The sequence below is a fragment of the Aulonocara sp. 'chitande type north' Nkhata Bay genome, linkage group LG14 (assembly GCF_057382095.1).
Source record: "Aulonocara sp. 'chitande type north' Nkhata Bay isolate Kocher_YH1m ecotype deep benthic linkage group LG14, A_spYH_male_GT1.1, whole genome shotgun sequence".
NCBI lineage: Eukaryota > Metazoa > Chordata > Actinopteri > Cichliformes > Cichlidae > Aulonocara > Aulonocara sp. 'chitande type north' Nkhata Bay.
Genome location: NC_141357.1, coordinates 4,046,510 through 4,057,647, shown reverse-complemented (window position 1 = coordinate 4,057,647; position 11,138 = coordinate 4,046,510). Strand labels below are relative to the sequence as shown.

At 42.9% G+C, this 11,138-nt stretch overlaps 2 protein-coding genes across 3 annotated transcripts in view; both read left to right on the top strand.

Annotated features, from left to right (window-relative positions):
* sez6b (seizure related 6 homolog b) overlaps positions 1-4,557 on the top strand; it is a 243,156-nt gene extending 238,599 nt beyond the window's left edge. For both annotated transcript variants that reach the window (XM_086260610.1, XM_086260609.1), the window contains one exon: positions 405-4,557. In XM_086260610.1, coding sequence (XP_086116736.1) covers positions 405-434 — 30 coding nt within the window. In that variant the 3' untranslated portion in view covers positions 435-4,557. The remainder of the gene's footprint in view (positions 1-404) is intronic.
* Positions 4,558-8,439: 3,882 nt separating this feature from the next.
* LOC147313896 (uncharacterized) lies at positions 8,440-10,966 on the top strand. Its single transcript, XM_086262736.1, has one exon. The coding sequence runs from the start codon at positions 8,970-8,972 to the stop codon at positions 10,521-10,523; it is 1,554 nt and encodes a 517-aa protein (XP_086118862.1). The 5' UTR covers positions 8,440-8,969; the 3' UTR covers positions 10,524-10,966.
* Positions 10,967-11,138: the final 172 nt, after the last annotated feature.

Sequence of the window (11,138 nt, the reverse complement as noted above, 5' to 3'; positions counted from 1 at the left end):
AAGATTTATTCATAACACACGTGAAAAGACCCAGGAAAACCGAGTTAACGATAAAAACGATAACAAAATAACGCTGAAAACCCATAAAAACCCTGAAAACCACACATTTCACACCTGAGCCTCAACTCTCGCGGCCCGGTACCAAACGACTCACGGACCGGTACCGGTCCGAGGCCCGGGGGTTGGGGACCGCTGATGTAGTGCATCTCTATAAAATTATCTGCATTTTTAAATTTCCTCTGCTCATTTATTGTTTTTTTTTATTAATAATTTAAAAACTATAATTGTTTCCATTGTTGTCCATCATGTTTGTGTAACATGCTGTCCTGCCATTTTAAAGTGTACACTGGTTTAGTTTTCTGACTGCTTTGAGTGCTGACCAAACTCGTGCAATGTCTTCACAGGAATCCAGAGAATACGAGGTTTCTATCTGAAGACTCCAATGTATGTGTGTGTTTAATGGACAGATAAGACGCCTGCTGGCCTTTTCAACATCCCCCACACTTATTCCTTTGGTAACTCGCTTGACACCTCCACCCTGGTTTCTCTACACTGAATATGAACTTTTCTTTATTTACCTGGCAGAGGCCACCACAGCACCCCTGGAAAAGCTGAGCCACCAGAATATTTTTCTAGTTCTTCAACAGTTACCGTCCAGCAGCAGTTTGTACAGTTTTTAACGCTGTGCTCACATCCTGAGAACTTTCGGTGCAAAGTAACATCTCAGAAAGCAGAGGGATCAATGCAAAGCAATGCCATTAAGTGCATATAACCACAGGTGTTAGGCTGTGTTTTGTACATTATACACATTGTCGTCTAGCACCATTAAAGGAACAATGCTTACGGATTGTTGGGATGCGGTACATTGGTATATTAAGATTTTACACTTTAATGTTAGAAAAAAGCAACAGTATAAACAATTATCTGATTATCCCCAAACTGTTGTTGCTTGAATCTGTTCTTTGACAAATAAAATGTCTTAAATAAAAGACCTTTGAAGGAATATTTGTCTCTCTAAAAGGGTGATGTTCTCATGTCTGTATGTTCAGCACAGTGATCAATGCAATATATAATTTGCTTAGATTAGCATAAAAACTGAAAGCAGGGGGAAACAGCTAGAGCTCGAAGATAAACCAAAACTCCAAAGCTCCATTTAAAAACAAACTACATCTGATAACAATGACTCAAGCTGGAAAAAAATATTAAAGCCCCTTTTATAGTTTTGTGGATTTCTTAAACTTTTCATTCTCTGAATTCTTTGAAAAACTGAAGAAAATAATTAAACGCTGTTATAGCTTATTGCTAATGTAAACTTTGTCATTGGACAGTGAGTGCAAGGCTATGAGTGAATTTTATATTACAGTGCACCAATTACACGTGCACCTCAGATGGTGGACTTTGGGCAGATTTTAAAATAGTATAAGGTGAATGATAAGTTGTCTGTTGTGTCTCCAGCTGCTTTAGCTATCAAATGCTAGCAGATTAATGAGCCAGTAAATTTGTATGTAACATGGTATTACATTCAAAACTTATTGGTTTGCAATAATGAAGCAATAATTTCCAACATAACAACCAGTATACTTTTAGTAATGTTATTTAGTAATTGATAAAGTATTTATTTTCCATCTTTAAGAAGATTCTGTGCTATTTGAACATTCGTCAGCTGCGGCCAAGAATGGTTTTGTATCTAGCATCCAGTGGCCTTCATTGGAATTGCATTTTTTTTTTTTTTTTTGCACTTAGTATGCTATAATTGTTTTTCCTTCCATGTATTTGTTGAGTTTTAAGCTTTATACTGACACCATCATTAAACAAAACCAACATAACAGGACAAAACTAGCCAAAACCAAACAAAACAAACAACCCGGCTCAAGAATACAAATAAATAAATGGAAATTCCAGACACTTTGATTATGAGATACAATTAACAATACACATATGTAAAACAGCAGTGACTTGCTTGCATTGTACCAGGGCCCGTGAGAAAATAGCAGAAATATCCAAACTGGCATACGCCATAAATGGGTCCCATATTTTATTAAACTTTTTGTCCCAACTATGTAACTTGCATGTTAAGAAATCTAGTGACACATATACATATTCCAATACTGTCCGGTGCCACTGAGTCTTAGATGGGGCCGTGGACACATTTCCTAGCACAGAATGTTAACAGTGCGTAGAGCTGCTTTCCAAACTTCCCCCTGATTTTGTCGTTTGCCACTCCAAGTAACATGCACAATGGGTTGCATTGACACACCAAAATTGTTGTGTTTTGCAGCAGGTGCATAGACAGTGCGTGGGGTTGCCCACCTCTATTTTTCATTTAGGGCACAGCGGAGAAAGGTCAGAATTGTATTTATGGCGTGGAGAAGGTGATATGTGAGCTCTGTGTAGAATTTTAATTTGGATTGCCTTTACTTTATTACAGACGCTCAGAGATTTAGCATTCTCCCAGACTTATTGGAATTGCATTTTATGAAGCCTGGTAAAATACTAGCATCATTGTTCACCAGTTGATTTATTGTTAGCCTGTGTAGAAACTGAACGGAGACAGGGTCCAGTCCAACATTAGTGCAAGGCAACAGGACCTTTTCCTAAAAGTTTTGCTTCTTTTTCATGAGAGCTCTCATGCCACTTTTGTTTTTATTCAGTCTGTGTTTTTTAATTTTTCTAAGTGCCACACTAGCTGTTTTCCCCTGATTCCAATATGCTAAGCTAAGCTAATTCCAAGCTATAGCTCAGTAGTGTTTTGGTTTTTTCATTTCACTTAGCTAACGCTACTATTTAACAGGGACGTGCAGAGGGGGGGGCTAGAGGGGCTTGAGCACCCGCCCCTTTCCTGATGAGTGCCCAAAGTGCCCTTTTGTTGAGGCAACTTTTAAATTTTTTTTATTTATTTATTTATTTTTTATGTGTGTGTGCGTGCGGAGTCCTGTCTGTGCCCCTCAACAATAATATTTAACTATTAATCATAGTTTTGCTAAATAAAAGGATCTGGCTTGCATCAGTCACATGATCACATTTAACCAATGATCGCCCTCGACGGCAGAACGCGCTGGTTACGAGCCGGGAACGAGCTCACAAAGAGCACGCGCATTTTTTGCGGTCCGGAGCTGTAGGAGAAACACAAGTTAACTCAGAGACACAGACTGATGCGACAAAACCAGTAAGTAGGTGTACAGCGTACACTGTAGTGTGTAGCACACAGGAGTATTAGCTTATTACGTACACGTTGGTAAGTTGTCTTGTGGCAATTTGACGAACTGAAACAAACGAGCGTGCTGTGTGTGCAACAGCGTGACAAACATTACCTGTCCTTTTATTAACTGCACAAGTAGTGCTGGTCACAGCTGCTGGCTACCTGTGTAAGGCTGTCATGGGTCTGTAGCTCTGTCACCGTTTTAGGGAACATATTTAGCTTTAAAGTAAGTTTCTGGGCATTTCCTGCCTTTCTGGAGGGATTATATTTCACTAAAAAATGTGCATGTCCACATAATAATTATTATAATTATAATATATTAAAAAACACACGCTGTATTTTAAAGAACATACATTAAGAAGCAGATTATATTAGATTTATATTTTAAATAAGACAAAAGTTGGATTTTACAGCAGTAAAATGATTGTAATCTCTACAGTTTAAAAATGTAATAAGCTTTGCCCTGCACAGAGTGGATAGTGAAACAAATGGAATCATCATAAATACATTATTTCATATTTATTACTTCCCCCTCCTCATTGCTTTATTATTGTAGCTCTAGTAATGAATAATAATGTAAGGATGCCCATAGTATATACAGTATTCTGAAGAAGGTCTAAAATGTCACTGTGTGTGCATGTGTGTGTTTTATTTAGCTGGATTTAAAAAAATATTACTCATGATATAACATTGTCCAGACATGGCAGAGCCGAGTTTATGTCACAGTTTTTCGTTGCCTTATGGTTCCAAGCGCTGTCACCAATCTTTGCATTTTGTTATTATCTCATGACACTTGTTTAATCAGCTACCATCTCTCCTGTGGACTTTTTAATGTCTACAGTCTCAGATCAACACAGCCCTGCCCTTCCCATATTAGATTCTTGATGAATGTGTGTTGTTGTTATTCAGCCTGGTTCAATGTGCCCCTTTTTAACTTTGAGCACCCGCCCCTTTAAACCTCTCTGCAGGTCCTTGCTATTTAAAGAAATTATTGAACATTGATTTCTTACTAATTAATTTACATTAAAATGACATTATTATACTCTGTCAAGATCCAGCACTATAGGGATCATTGCGATTTGATTTGACTTTATGAAATGATGGTATTGACCCTACATTCATATGCATTATGCAGAATGAAAGACAGGACTGATTTATCCTTGGTTCAGTTACAAACTAAGTTAAATTCAGACTTTTGTTGTCATTCAACATACAATGTATACAATATTGTCCTATGATAACATGTACCCTTGCAAACTACTTTGATGATAACCTATTTTTTGATTAATTGTATATAAAGTATTTATTGATCTACTTCACAAACATCTTCAATAAAGGTTATTATTCAGAAAAACAGTGGGCACTTTCAAAATGTGTGGTGAGTCCGTGGTTTGTGTGCTTCATTAAAACTCTCTAATCTATAGTCATGGTTTCAAACCTTTCCTCAAATATTTTGGTTTTCTAGTATAACAAAAAAAATTAAGACAAGCACCTCAAGCGTAGTAACTTGGGTTTTTTTCTGGAAGTGATCCAATCAGAAGCAATGTCTTTGTGCAGTAAAGTGACATTTGAAGGCATTTGTGTGGTTATGGGGTGGGGGGCCCATGGAAACATAACAAAATATCTCTGCTTTGGAGGTGTCATGGTCTCCGTGCCTGCCCGGTCGGCCCCACAAGGCTACATTTGCTGTTTCTGTTCTCTCCCTCTCTGCCTGGGCGGAGCTCACTATGGGCTCCCGCCCTTGGCCCACACACACACCTGACAACAATCACCTGTCATCACCGGGAGCACTATTTGAGGCTGGAACACAGATCCTCTCGTCGCTGGATGATTGTACTACTGTACACTACACTACTACACTAACGTCAGTGTTCTCACAGCTCCTGTGGACTTGTGCTTCATAATTCGTGATTTGTGATTAGTTGGTGACTTTCCTTCTCTTCTGCCTCAGATCTTTGTAAACCGTGTGGAGCAATTGTCTTAACAAACTTTTACACTTTATGTTTTAGTCAACTGAATCAACTTTAGATTCAGTCTACTATAATCTTGTGCTATGTCGTCGACTAAAACTGAATTACATTTTAAACAAAATAAACTAAACCAAAATCTGCTGACAAAATGAATACACACGGAGTCCTATTCCTTCCTGTATTCTAGCCTTAAACTTGCTTAATTATAAGATATTCATCTGGATATACCAAATACACTATAGTGCTAACAGCAGAGGTGTGGACTCGAGTCACATGACTTGGACTCGAGTCAGACTCGAGTCATTAATTTTATGACTTTAGACTTGACTTGAAAAAATGTTCTAAGACTTGTGACTTGACTTGGACTTTTACACCAATGACCTGGGACTTGAATTGGACTTGAACCGGTTTACTTGAAAAGACTTGATATTTCACCCCAAATATAAAATTTAACATGCATATTATATAGAGATTGAAAATGTGACGTCATTCAGGGGTAAAACCGCAAAGGATTCTGGGAACTCGTGGCAAGAGGTACTAGCGCGCGCAGGCTTTCAATTGAAATCAGTCACACAGCGATAAAAAGAAACACAAAAATGTCAAGAAGCTGTTGTATTATTAACTGCAATAGCCGGTCGCATGACAGCCACGGGAAGCCGACGGGTAAAGAGATCGGTTGTTATCGGATTACGTCGTTGAAGAGAAATTGTTCGAGCCATGTTTCCGAAGTGACAAACAGGCGACGGATGGCCTGGATTGCAGCCATTCAAAGACCAAATATAACGTCCCAGAACACTCCAGCTCACAGGTTAGTCTGCTCCAAGCATTTCCGCAAAGGCAAGTCTTCTGTTGTAGTTAATGCGTCATTTTCATAACATAATTAGTGATATAGGTTACAAGCAAGTCTGGCGCTGAACAGAAATTGTCGCGCTATGCTCCTTTGTTTATTGTGCATAAATAGTGAATTGTCCTGACACAATATTGCGTTTCGCTTCTGTTATTATGGTACATTGACAAAAACATATACTTTTATTCACAGGGTAAAACAGGTTTTTGTATCACCAATTGCCCAGTGCGATTACAGCATACAGTATTATTGTCACTGCTACATTTCTGTAATGCGTACCAGAAATTATTTCCACTAGTAATTAATTACCATTGAGCTCAAAGGTCCTATTAATAAACGGTTAACGAATGTGTATTTATGAAGACGATTTGTGAGACTGGTAAACTTATGATACGTACGATGGTCTTTCGTTCTACACGGTGCATTTCAAGGTCCTGTACCCATCCGGCGGTAAACTGTACCTGGGCTTGTTGCAGTGACCTGAAGTTACTAAACTTCATGAGTGTATGCACTCACTCCAAGAACCATATAATTATAAATATGCATATAAATATGCTACAATGAGATAGCTGACTTCATCTAACTAGCAAATGTTGTCCAGGCTACGTTGGTGATGCAGTTTTTTTTAATATGTATGATATTTTTGTCATGCGATTTTAAAGCCGGTCCTACAACCGCATCCAAGAATAACATGCAGCTTATCTCAGAACTGTCGGTGAAAATTATTCTTGGAGCTAGGTTTAATTGAGCTGCATTTTAAAGAGGTGCAATTTCACAATTTGTGTATATTTTCTAAGTTCACTATTTTGTCATGTGTTGAGAAAAACACAGATTTAAAAATTACATGGTCTAATATTTACATTTAGCATATAACTGCAACATTCTTCTTTCGTTTTTTTTTTTTTAAAGACTCGAAAGGACTTGAAATTCAAAATTTCAGACTTGTGACTTTACTCGGACTTTTACACCAGTGACTTGAGACTCGACTCTGACTTGCCTGACATTACTTGAGACTTGACTTGAGACTTGAGGATAAAGACTTGAGACTTACTTGAGACTTGCAAAACAATGACTTGGTCCCACCTCTGGCTAACAGTATTCACTCAACTGCCTTCACATGCAATCCCTTCCAAATCCATAGGGCTTAATATGATGTCGCCCCACCCAGTGCGACATCATATTATAACAGTTATAATATGATGTTATAACAGCTTCGGCTCTTCTGGAAAGGCTTTCCATGATGTCTGGGTGTGTGTTATGGGAATTTTTGTTCATTCTTCCAAATGGGCATTTGTGATGTTAGCTTTTGAGCTTTGGAATCCTGTCCCATGAAATTCTCTACACACTGTTCTTAAACTAATTTGTAGGCCACATGAATTTTGAAAGCTGTAGTGATTGACTCTGCAGAAAGCTGGAGACCTCTGTGCGTTATGTGCCTCAGGATCTGCTGAACCCGCTCTGTGATTTTACTTGGCCTACCACTTCATGACTGAATTGCTGTGGTTCCCAATTGCTTACACTTTGTTATAACACTTCTAACATTGAGTATGGAATATTTTAGAAAAAAGGAAATTTCATGATTGTTGAACAGGTTGCATCTGGCCATAGTACCACACTGGAATTAACTGAGGTCCTGAGAGCAACCACGAATGTTTGTGGAAATAGTCTGCATGCCCAGATGCTTGAATTTATAAAACTGTGGGCATGGAAGTGATCGGAGCACTTGTATTCAATGACTTGGACAAGTGCGTGAATACTTTTGACAATATAATGTAAGTGAAACAAGGACATTAGGAGCCAAATTTACTAAACAAGGCAAAGTAGCCTGTGAATGCAATTCTGGATAGCATTCATAGGTATGGTTAGTTTCATGGATAATTTTCTAAACGCAGATGCAGTCAATTTATTTAAATATCAAGTACAGAAAATAAGACGTGCTTTCTTTCTATGTTAAATTAAATAAAATTACAAAACAATGAGGTGCAGCCGCAAGGACAATCATTTCAGGTCAGTGACCTACAGTGCTTCAAAAGGAGACCACTGAATGGCGCCAATGATAAGGTCCAGGTCCCAGAGGGGAACCGGGGATCCTGGCCTGAGAATAAGTTGCTGGACACCCCTCAGGAACCAATATATTTAAAAGGAGTAAGCCTCACTAAGTGCTGAATGACCAAAGCGAATGGTCTTTGATCACTGCCACCATGTATGTGTTACACACTGAAGGATGACAGGGTTCTTTTTCTAACTTCGCTTGGTGTTTCACTATGGGAATCGCCTCGGCGTGACCAACTACGGAAGCTCCAATGACACCACGTCTGTCTATGACAGACCTGTCGAGCCGTGCTCAGGGCTCCGCCCCCTCGTACTAACACGGCCGACCAGCTCCTCCTAACTCATTCTCGCTTTCTTCCCGTGAGAAACTACTTTGAGCTCCCTCAGCGCATCCAGGCTAACTTGATTAGCTGCTTAACAGTTCTCAGGCGTCCCGTGTAGGAGTACGTCGCCGAACGCAGTTTTTCCGGTTCCAGTTTGGATCGTGCTGAGTAAGTCCTTCGAAAGAAGTGTACTTAGAGTTGCACTGTGGAACAGCAACCGCGTCAGGCGAGCTGTCCCAGCGGTTCCTGGTTTTAGTTAGCGAGGTAGCCGACGTTGTGTGACTCGGGCTAACGCGTTACGGCGAGCTGTTCGTTCAGTGTCCGGCTAGCATTAACTTGTTAGCAGGCCACGAACCACATTAGCGTCTCACTAGCATTAGCTTGTTGGTCGACGTAGGGTTCGGTTAGCATTAAGTTGCTAACGATATTGGCTAGCGGAGTGCAGCCAACGTGTCACGACGAGCTGACTCCCGCCGCGACTAGATCGGATTTAACACCCGCTGCTAGTCCTAGCTACTTACGGGCTAACGTGTCGAGACGAGCCTGGTGTAGCCTAGTCTCACCCCTTTCCGCTAACCATGTCTACGGCTCCTACTCCCGCCAAAAGGTCGGAGCCGAAGGCTAAAGAGGCTGCATCCCGCCCGTGCCCCGCGTCATGCGGTGCCACCATCTCGGGCAGGGACCCTCATCCAATGTGCATCGTCTGTATGGGTGCCAAGCATGCTCAGGCTTCACTGGCGGACCCTCAGGGATGCCCACACTGTGCTTTGATGCCAGAGAAAGTCCTGGAAAGGAGGCTGAGAGTAGCAGTAACGAACAGTCAGGACCCCTGCCTGTCGGCTGCTACTGCTACGAGCGATATCCGTCATCCGCGAGCCTCCACAAGCTGGGCGGACATGATGGAAGAAGAGTCCCCGCTCATGCCCCCATCGTTCGAGGACCTCCTCGATCAAAACGTGGGCGAGCCGGGTGGCGAGGACGCGGAGGGCGATGCCGACTCCGACCTCCTCGACCTGGAGGACATGGATGAGGAACAGGAGGATGACTCTACCTTTCCTCCCCAGCAGTCCAGGCCACCGAGTGGGGCTGAAGTTGCACCCCTGGTGGACAGCAATTTGTACGAGGTCTGTAAACGGGCTGCTGCCAAGCTAGGCATCCCATGGCCAGCCGCCCAGGATGCCGAAGGGGCAGAACGTGACTTGTATGACGGCAAGAGGCTCCCACCAGCCTTGCCGCCATCAAAGCAGCTTCTGCCAGCAGTCCCAGCCTGCATGAAAGAAATGAGTCGCTATTGGTCAAGCCCTTTTAAAAGCAAGCTTCCGACCAAGGGCTGCTCTAAGCTTGAGATCCAGGGGATGGGTGAACTGGGGCTGACTGAACCCCCAGCAGTGGAGCCTTCAGTGGCGTATCACCTTCACCCTAACCGCAGGGCAATCTCAGCTTCTTCTAGCATTTCTTTGCCCAACAAGATAGATCGCCTCACGGCATCTATTTATCAAAGGACATACAAATATGCTGCACAGTCAGTGTGCTCGCTTAATGCAGTCACACTGCTATCAGCATATCAGGCAGAAATTCTGGAAGACATGGGCCGTCAGCTTGACTCGGGTTCCCCGAACCCAGCCCTCTGGGATGAAATCTGCGTGGTTAATGATCTCATTCTTCGCTCCTCCAGGGGAGCAGTCCAAGGGTGTGGTCGCGTTATGGGCCTTGCAGTCTCGGGTGAGAGAGCCTTGTGGCTAAACCTGTCAGGCCTGGGTGATGCTCAGAAGGCTGAGGTCATGGATGCAGCCTATGACCCAACCAAGGGTCTCTTTGGCCCAGCCCTGGAGAGAATGAGAGAAACAAGCACCCGCAGAAAGCAGGAGGGTGAAGCATTCAATCTCTGCTTACCCAGAAAACCTAACTCTCAGCCCCAGCAGGTGCCAAGAGCTGGCTTTGCAGCAACAGCAGCAGCTGCGAGAGGGAGACAGAGTGGGGTCAGAATGCAGAGAGGAGCAGGAGGCCAGCAGGGTGCCCACCAGGCCAAGGTAGAGAACCGAAGACCTTGGGGCAAGCATTCCTTTGCAGCAGTTGCTGCAAAGAACAAGCCGTCACACCCCGGAGAGGGGAAAAAGAAGCGGTCAGCCTAGCACACCTGCAGCATTCTGTGTCACCCCTCTTTTCTTCCCCAAAGAGAAGGAAGGTGTTAGAAGGGGTAACCAAATCACTCCAAAGTTCAGGGTCTCCGGAAGTTTCCAGTTCACCAGGAGCACCCTCTCAGTCTCCTCCTCCAGTTCAGGGAGGACAGACTTGTGGACAAATGGCGCAGTGTCACCAAACACTTCTAAACACTCTGTCTGTGTCACCAAGCACTGCCCAGAGTCACCAGACACTTCACTGTGGTTTGGGGGTAACAAAAGAAATAAAACGTGCATTTCTGCAGCCAGGCAGTTTGCCAAGGGCAGAATGTCCCCCCAGTTTCAAAATAAAAACAAAAGAAAATCACTGCAATTTGTCTTTGTTCCCAGCGGGGGGAGCTCACGCTCTTCCCGAGGGGGAGAGCCCCAACTCCTTCCGGGAGACAGGGGTGACGTCACGCTACCGCTTCTTCAGAGGCCCGCTCGCAGAGCGGCTGGAGCGGTGGCGCGCATGCGCAGTTCATCCCTGGGTCTTGTCAACCATTTCCCATGGTTACAGACTACAGTTTGCGGCAAAACCACCGAGATTCGGCGGAGTGTTAGCTTCTGTGGCCAGTCGCGATTCAG

Coding starts and splice junctions, on each gene's coding strand:
- LOC147313896 (XM_086262736.1), top strand. CDS start 8,970: ATGTCTACGGCTCCTACTCCCGCCAAAAGGTCGGAGCCGAAGGCTAAA.